The sequence below is a fragment of the Bidens hawaiensis genome, unplaced genomic scaffold (genome assembly GCF_021521415.1).
Source record: "Bidens hawaiensis isolate Kalapana, Puna unplaced genomic scaffold, B.hawaiensis_p1.1 tig00013629_1, whole genome shotgun sequence".
NCBI lineage: Eukaryota > Viridiplantae > Streptophyta > Magnoliopsida > Asterales > Asteraceae > Bidens > Bidens hawaiensis.
The window spans coordinates 455,176-468,588 of NW_027492158.1; the positions used below are offsets into that span (position 1 = coordinate 455,176).

The window sequence follows — 13,413 nt, forward strand, 5'->3', positions numbered from 1 at the left end:
ATGTAAAACATTATAAAAAATTAACGAAACATCTTAAGCTTTTTATGAGCCGAGCTCAAGCTGAATTTTTAGATCGCTAAAATAAACGACCCAAGCCGGTCTGGTCTGTAAGCTTAGCTTGGTTAACTCATTAATTCCCTTGTTAGCTCACTTGTTTATTTTAATGAGCTGGAAAGTTACGCTCCAACTGTGGCTCGTTAATTTAGTAATTCAACTTTTTTTGATGTCTTATTTCTACACATAATGCAACTTTCATAAACTAGAAATTATGATGCTATTCTCTTTCTTCACAAATTCTTTTAAAAGATCGAGGGGCAATTCATAGTGTTTAAAATTTAGGATAAATCAAATGAGCCAAACGGTGAACCGCAAGCCCCCTAGCCGAGCCAACCCTGGCTCATGCTCCGCTTTTATTAGAAAACGAATGGACCCGAGTTACAAACCAAACCAGCTCCGCCAAAATACCCAACAAGCATTAACTCTCCCTAAAAAGGAGGTGATTAAAGGAGGTCCAGCATCGCATCATCTAGGTTGCAAACCGGTTCGTTGTTTTCAGGTCGTATTTATACATAACCGTTTAATAAACACCAAGGAACAAACACGTCGTCTAATGTAACAAAACATACTCCACTTCACACGTTCAGGAAATACCGAAATACATAACCAACAAACACCCAAAACCTGCATGATCCCGTAACCTACTCTAACAAAGAACTTCTAATCACTCTAATTATATCCGTAAGTGAAACAAGCCCTTCGAGCAGACCGTTACGATCCACAACCCAAACACGATGAACATGGTTTGCCACCAACTTATTCACCACCTCACCTAGTCGCGATTCACAGTAGCAAGTCACAAGCTCCCTAGGGCTCGATCCCGCCATATTAGCCGACACAGACAACAAGCCCCTTGTGAAGTCCATGACACTTCCCGGCATAAAAGACTGCAGTTGAGAAACCGGGCACCCTCTCAAGTCTGTAGCCGAAAATGTACCAATTACCTTCCTTCCTTTTCCCTGCAAACATCAAAACGAAATAAGCATGAACCCAAACAAAAAGCTAAGGTTTGGTTTTATGTTTTAGGAGAAAACGAGTTTTCGGCTAGGCATGGATATCAGATTTGTGACGCCAACTTTCTCTTTTACTATATATAGATAATTATCACAAAAAATCCATTGAACACCGAAAACTGAGAAAAAATCATACCAAACTGAATTTAAATAATGTATAGAAATTCAATAAATATGTAACCCAAATACGTTTGGGCAATGTAATAATTACTCATTTATTAACCCAAAGTAAAAGGTAGCATAAAACTTTTAGGCCTAAAATTTTTGTTGTTTTTTTTTATTCAAAGTTAAAACCCCAAATGGTAAAAACCATAACCATAACCTAACTGTAAACCGTAAAAACGAAACAGTTTCAAAATGTCAAGAAACAAATTTTAAGTTTTTGGTCTGATTTGAGCCCAAAATTAACCAACCGATGCACACCCCTGTTTGATCTTTACCGAACCCTAAATGTAATGTAATAAGGAATAACAAGAGGCGGTCAAAGTATTTGGTTTACGTTCACGAGTTGTGAGTGGTCTTCTGTGGCGGGATTCGTCGAGTCAACAATAGGGACGGCATTAAGGGCACCGGCTCTCATTGATTTGATGGCATCTATGACTTTGGTGTGATTGATGACTCCAAATACAGGTTCTACTAATACAGCCAGATCATGTACGGTTCGGTCGAATACATGTTTGAGTTCAGGCTCACGTCCTTTTAAAAACTTGATGAGGTCCATTTGTGTGAGCATTCGGTATGTTGAGGCCGACTCCACGAGCTCCACTCCAGCTAGGTTCTCCATGTTGCTATCCAGCGGCACTAGTGCACGATGGATTCCTTTGCTAAACACTTCCATACAGTCGAGAATGCTGCACAATTATAACAAAATACACAATTTCTACAATTCTACACATTTAACTCGAGTTGATAACGGTCAAATGGAATCATTTACTTTGTTGATGAGAACCATAATTACCACTTGAGCATATAAGTAAGTTTTCTTAGGTGTGTACTTGTGCACATTAGAAGTTTAAAAGAGCATATCAAGTTTAGGCGATAAAAGGAAAAATAAAATTTATTAAAGCTTGTTCACATGTGAACCCCTTTTATCACCCATCAAACTTATCCAGCCTATTTTATATTTAGATCCCTTTCTTAAATGTTAAGAAAGTGCACATATAAATAAGAGCCGATATATATGCGTGTTTGTATATATTATTGGATCTACCCATTCTACCACACAATAGAATTATCCAGCCAACTTTTAAGTTATCCTACCTATTTTATATTTAGATCCCTTTCTTTAATATTATTAAAGTAATTATTTTCTTAAAAGGTTATATACATTTATGTGGTATATATATATGAGCATATCGTTTAATCCACCCATTTAATCACCCATCTAACTTAGCCAACCTATTAGTTCTCTTTCTTTAATGTTACTTATAATAGCTATTAATCAAAAGATCTTAAGATCCACTTTCAATCATCAACCGTTATATATATACAATAATACCATCAACCGTTACATATCTAACTAATATATTAAAGCAAAACCAATTTGTTCACTTGTCCTTCTCCTATGATGTCCACCTAATGTTTCATGTCATCCACTTTCCATACTTGTAATTTCCACATAATTATCAATTAATTTTAATATAAATCCTAATTAACATTTAAACCAATATATAACACAAGCATTGATCAAACTTAACATTTAAAGTTTTAAATTCATAACTTAACATTTATTTTGACTTTATTACATCTAATCTAATCTAACTAATATATTAAAACAAAATCAATTTGTCCACTTGTCCTTCTCCTAGGGTGTCCACATAATGTTCCATGTCATCCACTTTTCATGCTTGTAATTTTCACATAATTAATCAATTAATTTTAATCCTAATGCTAATTAACATTTAAACCAATATATAACGCAAACATTGGTCAAACTTAACATTTAACGTTTTGAATTCATAACTTAACATTTACTTTGACTTTATTACACCTAATCTAATCTAATTAATATATTAAAGCAAAATCAATTTGTTCACTTGTCCTTCTTCTAGGGTGTCCATCTAATGTTCCATGTCATCTACTTTCCATGCTTGTAATTTTCACATAATTAATCAATTAATTTTAATCCCAATACTAATTAACATTTAAACCAATATATAATACAAGCATTGGTCAAACTTAACATTTAAAATTTTGAATTCATAACTTAAAAATTACTTTTGACTTTATTACATATAATCTAATCTACCTATATTTATTAAAACAACACAGTACTTCCACGTGTCATTCAAATAGACCCCCTAAACATAGACTACCAGGTGTGTAATTTCCAATTTTACCTTTTCCACTTTATTAATGATAAAATAAAAAATATGTTGTTGGTGGGATTCAAACTCATTACCTTGCTTTTAAAATGTTTGTGGTTTACCAACTCAACTAAAATGAATTAATGGTAATCTTCTTTTTTTCTTAATTGGTAAAGATTCACAATCATCTATTTTTTATTTTCTAATGCAAATATAAATTATTCTTACTAATCTATGTATTTTAGAAAATTATTATATCTTATGAATTCATAAGGTATGTTATAACTTCTAGTCCAATGGTATATTGGTGGTGGGATAAGGACGATAAGGTCCCGGGTTCGAATCTCACAAGAGGGGTTTTTTCTTAAATATCGAGTTTCCTCTTAAATTGAAGGCTTGGTGGTGGATATGATCGCGTGGTATCACTGGTGACACGATGATACTCCAGTGGTCCGTGAGTGATCCAAATTAGTCGTTCAAAAAAAATCAAACGGGCTATATCCTAGTATAGGATAATAGGATGAAACATCTTGGTTGTTGTAATGATCAATCTTAATTTCAAAGGGAGTATATTAATTTAACTCAATGTTAATGTTAATAAAGTAAAAAATAATAACACACATCAGGGAGACACGCACCTAAAGAAAAAAGCAGCCCCTAGAATTAAAAAGGTCAAAACAAATTAATATTATAGTTGTCTTTTTTAAACTAAAAAGATGCCTAAATAATAGCAAGTGCAATGGAAAAAAAAATTATAAGTACATTTTTACCTTAAAAACAGTTTTTAAACATACTTATATGTATATTATATTATTTAAATACCAAAATTTAAAGTGTAAACCAAATGATCAATTAAAGGAACAACATGCCTGGTGCTAGGATTAAGCGTCCAAAGGCTAAGGCTTTCAAGACAATGACCGATAACCGACGACACCGGAACCGACATCCTCTGCTCCATATTATCCAAGTCTTCAACGGTACCACCATCCGGCTTATCCCCAGCAATATGTGACAATATATCCAACATGGTCACCATCCCTATATAATGTTTCCTAACAGCGCCCGTGTGTTTGTCCGACTCCAATATCATAGACCCACCGGCCCCAATCCAATGTCCAGGTGGTGCAGCCACCGGCACAGCCACCACCTGGTTAGCCACTAGAGCGTTCAGGGTGTGGGCCAGGGTGGCCGTGTACGGAACCTCAACTAGCCTCCGGTTTTCAGCAACTAGTTCTTTAACCTTTTTGTCCGTTAACCGTTGTGGCTCGATGGTGGCTTGTGTGTGGTCACTCTTCGGACCCATTATTGATGTTTGCATATTTTTGTGTAGGGAGTGTATTAGTTCTGCTTAGAGTTAGTTGTATGTTGTAATGTGTAGAGTAACGTTGTTTTGTGTTAAATGAGAAGGTGGTGGAAGAGGATGACTATGTTAATGTGTATTGGTTGTGTGACACGTGGTAACGCTTTGGTTTGATAGCTATCCAAAGCTAGCAATTGTTGGGCCGACTTATATCTTTGTAATATTTTAAAATTTTGGGTTTCGGGTGGGCAAAAGTGAAATTGCACTAATTTTGACGTTATTTTACTAATATCGTGAAAATAACGATAAAAGTGGCGGAAGGCTAATCAGGCATCATGCGGTAACGTTGATAGGCAAAAGATAAGGATACATGCACCAATCGGCAGGTGAGCCGATAGTTGATTGTTACGTGCCTTATGCCCAAGGCTTGATGCAAAACTACTATCGAGAGTCTCTGTATTTCTACAGGGTAGAAGTAATTCTGTCTACATCTTACCCTTCTCAGATCCTATCATAGCTTTACTATTGGTAAGATATACCGAGTACAATGATAATGATAATTTTGGGCCATCATGGTCCATGGTTTTGGTTTAACACGCGTCGAAATAAATTTATTTGTATGGTAAGGGTTTAGACGTTTAGCATTGTTGATAAAACTATATAAAAACTAAATGTTTTTACACGCCGTTAAAAGAAAATCCCTTCCATCATTATGTTATTCTTTCTTTTAAGAAAACAATATGTTCATTCTAGTTAATTTGAATAAAAAGATGGCATAGACTGAACCGCTAGCTTTTCTTTTTAAACGGTGACTTTCTTATATTTAGGCTACCACACTCTTTAAATTTGGAGCGTTCGACGCCCCACTCTGGCCAAATTATGTTGTCTTAACCGGGCCCACGCTGGCTTCAGAGTTTGGCTTGGGCGTTCCTCGGGAAACCATACAGCCGACTGCCACTTGACAGCCGTTGTGCCACCACAAAAGCAGAACTCTCAGGCGTAACACACGGTGGGATAAAAACCCGGGTGGGCTCAGGATTCGAACTGACAACCTTTGCACAAGGCCTAGCTCAAATACTTTATTACCAATATACACCCAAATATAACACAAGTAGAATTCTAACTTGAGTTTCAGTTCCACTGAGGATGTTCTCGTTGAGGGAATTACAGTCTGCTACAAACAATTTTAATTACGACAACAAGCTTAGCGAAGGTGGATCTCGCAGTGTTTACTGGGGTCAACTATGGAATGGATCTAAAGTAATTAAAAACATCACTATTTTCTATTTTCAATATGTCCTATCGTTAACTATATATGTGTCGGGTTTGTTGAGTCACGGGTCAAAAGTGTCTTTATTTAGATTGTGGTGGAAAGGTTACATATTTGGAGCGAGGAAGCAGAACGGGAATTTGTTGTCGAGGTTGAAATGCTTGCACGCATTAGTCACAAGAATTTGCTCAGCATGCGTGGCTATTGTGCGGAAGGACAGGAACGGTTAATCGTGTATGATTACATGCCTAATTATAGTTTACTTTCTCACCTTCATGGTCAACACTCTTCTGAAAGCCTTCTAGATTGGCCACGAAGAATGAGTATTGCAATCGGATCTGCAGAAGGTATTGAGTAAGTCTTTCAAGAATCTTGACACCCAATTGGATTACAATGTGCGAGTGTGTATGGGTCGATTTTGGACTCAATGGGTTCGGTTTTGGTGTTTGGGTTTTACCATTTAGGTTTGAAACTTTTGGGCCCAAAAATGGTCCAAAAGAACGAATTTGAGCTAGAAATTTTGGGCCTAAAATTTTTTGTTAACTATTAATTAAATGGTTATTACATATTTCAATATTTGGGTAACACCATTTTTATTTTTATTTTTTTTATATAAATCAATTGACATTCAAAAATATAATTTATAATACATAACTTCAATAACAAGAGTCTGGTTTGTTTCGGTTTTTACGGTTTCGATTCGGTTATAAAAAGTTAGTTCGGTTTTAACAGCTTTCGGTACATGCAAAAATGAAACCGAACTGGAAAATTAGTTTTTAGAAAAACATAGAACCAAATCATCGTTTTTGGGTTGAGTTCATCGATATTGGTTCAATTGTGTCGGTTATTTCTGTTTCATGCACACACCATAGCCACCATATATGAATCTTGACTTAAGTTCATTACATTTATCCAGATATCTTCACCATCATCCAACACCAAACATAATGCATAGAGATATTAAAGCAAGCAATGTTCTACTAGAGGCGGATTTCAAAGCCCGGGTGGCTGTCTTTGGGTTTCCCAAGCTAATACCCGACGGTGCAACCCATGTAACCACACGGGTCAAAGGGACAATCGGATACTTAGCCCCAGAATACGCCATGTTAGGTAAGGCATCAAGAAGTTGTGATGTTTACAGCTTCGGGGTTTTGTTACTAGAGTTTGTTAGTAGCAAGAAGCCCATCGAAAAGATCACAGAATGGTCCCTACCATTAGTTTGTGAAAAGAAGTTTAGTGAAATTGCTGATCCAAAGTTGAAAGGAGAGTATATAGAAGAAGAGCTGAAATGGGTCGTTTTTGTCGGGCTCATATGTGCACATAATAAGCCCGATAAAAGACCGACGATGATTGAAGTGGTTGAGTTGCTTAAGGGAGAATTGAAGGAAAGATTTGCTGATATTGAAAACGATGAGATGTTCAACGGGTCGGCTGCAGATGACAGTTCGGGTTTTATTCCAGAAGAGAGAACAAACGAAAAATCAAGAAAGCACCATAGAATTGTAAATTGTTGCAGGCATAGGCATTTGTTTGCCAATTACTCTGCATGCTTTGGTGTTTGTGTATTGGTGAAATGAAAATAAATTTGTATTTTTGGGTGTATGCATGAGCCCTCCTAAGTCCTACCTATTGCAGGCAACTGTCAGTTGTTGACCTTATTAAGGCTGGTTCTGTTAAAATGTGCTGAATGATATGATATGCCTCGCAAAACAGGCTGTTCGAGTTGGTATCGGTTGGTATCGTTAGGGCCTAAGGTAAAGGTGCACAAATCGGGTTTTTAAATACCTGGTTCTGGGTATGAAGCCGGGTTCGGGTATGACCGGGTATTAGAAAATCGGGTTTTGGCAATACCCGGATCGGGTTCGGGTACGGGTATTGTCTCTAAAAACCATACCCTATGCATCGGGTTCGGGTCGGTATAGAATCGGGTATTTAAATACCCTATTTCTGGGTATTGAAAAAACCCTATTTTCGGGTTTTTTTGGGGCTTTTTCCGGCTATTTTAGGGTATAGATTGGATTTTTTTAAGGGGCTGCACTTTTTAAGGGTATTTTTCAGGTAATTTCGGGTATTTGAGAAACCCGATTTCGGGTATTGGAAAAACCCGGTTCCGGGTATGGAACCGGTTCCGATTTTGTGTTTCATATAACCCAGGTTTGATTTCTGCCCCGTCATTTAGTTTCAGTAGCACCGGGTTATAATCAGATACTAATAGAATGTGTGACATTCAGCAGTTGGATTATTGAACTGAATGAGTGTTCATAGTCGTGTTCATAATCAGATACTAATAATTTTTTGCCTCTGTTGAAAAGTTTGGGTCAACTAACTCCCAAAGCTTTTCTTCCCGTATCTTTACAAAATTTTCTATATTCCATTTGTCTTTTTTTACTTTTCTTAAAAACTTCATGTATCATTAGTCTAAAATCGTTTATAACCGATGTAACCTCATCCGAAGCAAGTCCGTCTTGCACGATTAAATTAATGATATGTGCAACACACCTTGAGTGAAAAAATACACCATTGCAAATCGGCGTATATTTTAATTTTAATTTATCAACCGCCGATGTATTATTCGACGCGTTATCAAATGCCATTGAAAATATTTTATTTTCTAGTTTATAAGTTTTTATAACATAATCTAAAATTTCAAACAAATTATCTCCCGTATGTGGATACTCAAAGAGTTCGAAAGCAATGGTGCGTTTCATCATTTCCCACGATGACGGGTCTACCCAATGAGCGGTGACACAAAGATAAGATTCGGGTAGACCATGTGGAGCCGACCAAACATCACTAGTTAAGTTTATTCCCGTATTTATATTTTCAAAATATGCAATTAGTACCTCTTTGGCCTTCTTCCACAATTTTAAACAATAACGTTTAAGAGTATGACGACTTACGTGAGTGTATTGTGGTTGAAGCGTATCTCGAATCATGGCGGTTAAGCGAGGGTTGTCGAAGTGGCTAAACGGCAAAGCTTCTTGAATCACAAACTTCGCCATACGATCTTGAACTCGATCAATTTGGTATGTAAATATTCCGCCTTCACTATCAATTTGCGTTTGTTGCGAATCGACGTTCTTTTTCAACGCCTTGCAATACGGTTTTTCGATGTGTTTCTTCAAATTTGAATTCGAAAGTGGGTTTAAATAAACCCCACAAAACTTGCACCGAGCCTTCAATGAATGGTCACTCAATTCAACCAAATCCCAATTGCACCAAATCTCTTGATTACGATTATGAGGTACAATACGAACGAAACTTGGTTCGGCGTTGGAACCTTGACCAACCGATGATTGTGAGGCAGCCATAACAACAAATATAATATAGAAGAGAAAACAAGAGATTAGAGAACTCAAAACGTTGTAATAGCGTTTTTTTGTATTTTTTTGCGTTCGGGTTTGCGTTTTGAGTGTTGTGATGAACCCATGACACCAAATACCTATTTATACTAGTAGTGGGGTGCTTGGGGGAGCCAAAAAACGGCAAAAAAACGATTTCCAACGGCTTAATTGATCCAACGGCTAGAACCGGTTCCGGATAGAACCGGTTCCTAACCGGTTTCGGTTCGGTTCCGGTTCCTACCCGCCCCCACTCAGAATTGCAAGAACCGGTCACGGATCATCGGGTTGAATCAGATAGGGTCCGGTTCCTACCAAAAACGGGTAGGAACCGGTTCGGTTCCGGTTCGGGTCCACCGGTTCGGTTCCAGGAACCGGTTTTTTTGATCAACTCTAGTCAAATATGAGTTAGAAGAGACATTTCTTGCTTTCATTTCCTAGGCTTTAAATGGCTAAATGTTTAATGAATTGCACGTATTAGAAAATCCATGGCCCAATACCCGTGATTTGGGTTTTCGGTTTCAACTTTATTGAGTTTTCTAGCGTCGAAAGCCGATAACCACTTTGGTTTTGGTTTAAAACCAAACCGGAGATCGATAATTCAGCACATCGGTTTTGGTTTCAGTTCGATTATTAGTTTATTTCGTTTAGACCGAATTTAGAACACCCATACCCTATAGTCTATATAGTGCAAATCATATAACTAGAGAATGTTAGTTATAAGCTCATAACAGACGCACGCGAGTAATTGAAAGAAGATTTGGCGCCCAAATAGACGACGCACAATGACGGAGAAGAAACTTAAACTGAAAGACTGGAAGAAGGCTTCTTACCGACCGTAACTCCATTCCTCTTTCAATCTCTATGTTCTTCGTATTAACATTCTAATTGAATGATATTCTAATCTTCAGGAAACCCTGCGTATCGAACCACGATGAGCGTGGAAAGGCGTTATTAGAGGAATCCGGAGAGTTGCCGATCAAACGCATCCGATGCCTCGCACTCCACCAGCCGGATTCCCCTAAATTAGGTATACCGATTATTAATTCACTTCTTGATGTTTCTGTTAATCCTCATATTAAGTTATTATCATGATTGTTAACACTGTTGATCTTATAATGCTTAGCGGAAATTAAACCTAATCTGTATCGATATTTTGTTATTAAACGGGAAGAACAACTTGTATTACTGATTTTATCAGTTGCATGTTCAATGTGATATGATTTAGTTGTTAACATTATTGAACTTATAAGGTTTAACAGAAATTAGGGCTGGCTAATCTGTATCAATATTTTGTTATTAAACTGGAAGACAACTTTATTACTGTTTTCATCAGTTGCATGTTAATTTGATTGAAATGTGATAGGATGTAGGTGTTAACATTATTGAACTTATAATGTTTAGCGGAAATTAAACTAACGTGTATCAGCATTTTGTTATTAAACGGGAAGCACAACTTGTATTACTGTTTTAATCAGTTGCATGTTTTTTTATTTATTTATTTATTTATTTTTTGATTTGATTACAATGTGATATGATGTAGTTGTTAACATTATTGAACTTATAATGTTTAGCGGAGATTAAACGTAATGTGTATCAATGTCTTGTTATTAAACGAGAAGAACAACTTATATTCCTGCTTTGATCAATTGCATGTGTTCTGCTTCTTTTACATCATTGGAATTATAGTGCTCTACAGATATTAACCTAGCTACCTTGTGTCAATTTTTGGTTATGGTTTCTAGATTTGACAGGAAGAACAGCTTATATTCTTGATATACGTAACTAAATGTAATGTGCTAGTGTGCATCCCTAACATATTCAATTTAGTTGAAGTATGTTATTATGGTGTACATTGTAATGTTGATTAGGTGAAAGGTCCAGTTGGAGAAGTTATAGACCATGGAGACAAGAAACGTATCACAGATCAGCCCGTTTAGAAAAGCAACTCAAGGTCCTTGAAGACCAAATCGATAAGCAAGTAAAACGGTTTCAAACCCGATACTTGCGGGCCTTGAACCCCACCCGACCCAAGGACGTGGCTAAGCTTCTTGTACCAAGTTCGACCCCACCACTTGAACTAGCCACGCTCTCGTGGCTAGGTGACTGGCGCCCATCTTCCATTTTGGGCCTCCTTAGCTCACTATCCAAGTCATCACCCACCCTAGCCTCGTCTTTGACCCATGCTGGTGCCACCGAGAAGGCAATTTCACAACTGATCCATGACTTGCGGATCGAGGAAGCTGTTATTGATGAAGAGTTAACTGAGATTCAAGCCAATTGCATACTCAATCTCCCTTTTGCACTGGCCCATGAAAAGCCCAATGGGTCTAATTTGGACCAAGTCATTGCTGAGCTCAAAAAGGTCCACCGGCTCATCGTTAAGGCCCAAGACTTCAGGTCCAATACAACTCACCTTACCAAATAAAGCTCACTAATTCATAAGAATAATCGCACGGTGACACGGTTGGTTTCTATGGTATGATCATATTGCGATTCTAACTCTATTGCTCCCTAAAATGGATAGAGCTTAAGTTTTTTCTTTAAGCGCGTGTGAAATGACCAAAATATCCCTTAGCTTTATATTTAAAATAGAATTTCAAGTGGGCCCCATCTTTTTAATTAAAATATAAAAAAAAGTTAATTAAAGAATGTAGGCCAAACCCACGGTTTTGATCATCCGAAAAAAGTTAAACTCCATCCATTTTCCGATTGTGATTGTTTAATCATACAAATTGCTGGCCCAGACTTGTAATTTTTTTAAACTTAGAAACTAAGTTGCAATATGATCAAACCACAAAATTCATATCTGTAAATTCTTCATAACAATTGTAATTCGCTCATTTAACATTTAACCTTTAACAGGAGAAATGCGTTGGAGACAGTAGTGAAGAAAATCTTGTGTCAAAGTGATGCTGCTGAGTTTCTAGTTGCTTTTAGTGGAATACAAGAAACTGTGCACCAATTTTCCAGAGATTATAAAATGAGGAAAGGCCCAGTTTGTGTGCCATTGACTTGTGGTTCAGAAAATGTGGGGGCTGACACTGCTACTTAATAGGTAAGTTTCTTTTGAAATGGATAGATCATAGGTACAACTGGTAAAGCATTTAGTACTACTCGTGACAGCTATTACTCTGTATGCATATGCATATACATTAGGTGTAACACAACTGGACTCTGCATCAATATTGTTCTGTTCTTTCACATCCATCTGTACTTGAAACTTTGTGCTTACAACATTTAGGACTATATTTTTTGGTAAAATACCAACCATTTTACTATTCTTTGCTCCCCACTTATATTATATGTATCATCATACTTTGCATTTATATCTATTTTAGATGTGTTTCTTTTTAATAAATTTTGAATTAGTTATGACATTATCAGAATTGATTACACGAATTGAATAATCAAAGGTTTAATATGAAAATTGTGTCCTCAAACAAGGGACCCACCCATAAAACGATGTCACTTGATGTATAAAGATTTATATTCTATGGTAGGCTATTATGAACAACATGTTACTTGTATTTAATTTAGTAAAAGTAGAATCAGAAATGAAGATTTTTAGGGCATGCTTTATAGAAGCAAAAGTTTGGCCCCAAATTTCACATCTGATCATCAAATATAGATAAAAGATCATCCGAATGGATATGCTTGTCCCCTTTGGATTTAACTATTGATTGGTATATGATTACAAAAGATTCATAATGATATCAAAACTATAATCACTTTGTCTTTGATTCTGGAACCTAGAATGTGCTTTTGATGCCATTCATATATTGCTACATGAATGTGCGTTTAGTTAATATACTATAGAACAGCGGTGTGAGAATTTAGTTACATGAACTTAACATAGAACTTGATGGTTTAGGTTTAGTCTAAATGGGTTCGGGTCATAACCCCACCAAACGGGTTTATATAAACGATCGTGTTCGGATGAATTCATGGGTTTGTAGGTTTACATTTTTAAGCGTTTTACTTTTTTTCCAACTTTTTTTTAAAAGTGATCCATAATTTTATGGCACAACTTAAATAATTCGTTATGTACTTTGAATATCAAGTTTAATAGTTTAGAAACGCCTGTTTTATAAACATTTTGGGAAAGTTAGCATACAAACTAAAA

General features: G+C 36.5%; 2 protein-coding genes and 1 pseudogene across 2 annotated transcripts; 2 read left to right on the forward strand and 1 right to left on the reverse strand.

The window, feature by feature from the left end:
* Positions 1-698: 698 nt before the first annotated feature.
* LOC143544620 (SNF1-related protein kinase regulatory subunit gamma-like PV42a) lies at positions 699-4,710 on the reverse strand. The gene is made up of 3 exons (XM_077036681.1): positions 4,246-4,710; positions 1,570-1,921; positions 699-1,016 (listed from the first exon to the last, which is right to left on the reverse strand). The coding sequence occupies exons 1-3, from the start codon at positions 4,692-4,694 to the stop codon at positions 699-701; spliced, it is 1,119 nt and encodes a 372-aa protein (XP_076892796.1). The 5' UTR covers positions 4,695-4,710.
* A 1,112-nt stretch (positions 4,711-5,822) lies between these two features.
* Positions 5,823-7,523, forward strand: LOC143544568 (PTI1-like tyrosine-protein kinase At3g15890 pseudogene; annotated as a pseudogene).
* A 2,549-nt stretch (positions 7,524-10,072) lies between these two features.
* LOC143544569 (uncharacterized) lies at positions 10,073-12,487 on the forward strand. Its single transcript, XM_077036648.1, has 4 exons — positions 10,073-10,125; positions 10,199-10,317; positions 11,159-11,687; positions 12,153-12,487. Exons 1-4 carry the CDS (start codon positions 10,073-10,075, stop codon positions 12,340-12,342), a joined length of 891 nt encoding a protein of 296 aa, XP_076892763.1. The 3' UTR covers positions 12,343-12,487.
* Positions 12,488-13,413: the final 926 nt, after the last annotated feature.

Coding starts and splice junctions, on each gene's coding strand:
- LOC143544620 (XM_077036681.1), bottom strand. CDS start 4,694: ATGCAAACATCAATAATGGGTCCGAAGAGTGACCACACACAAGCCACC. Junction 1,922..4,245: donor ACGCTTAATCCTAGCACCAG/GCATGTTGTTCC, acceptor ATAATTGTGCAG/CATTCTCGACTGTATGGAAG. Junction 1,017..1,569: donor ACCACTCACAACTCGTGAAC/GTAAACCAAATA, acceptor TGATGTTTGCAG/GGAAAAGGAAGGAAGGTAAT.
- LOC143544569 (XM_077036648.1), top strand. CDS start 10,073: ATGACGGAGAAGAAACTTAAACTGAAAGACTGGAAGAAGGCTTCTTAC. Junction 10,126..10,198: donor AAGAAGGCTTCTTACCGACC/GTAACTCCATTC, acceptor TCTAATCTTCAG/GAAACCCTGCGTATCGAACC. Junction 10,318..11,158: donor GCCGGATTCCCCTAAATTAG/GTATACCGATTA, acceptor AATGTTGATTAG/GTGAAAGGTCCAGTTGGAGA.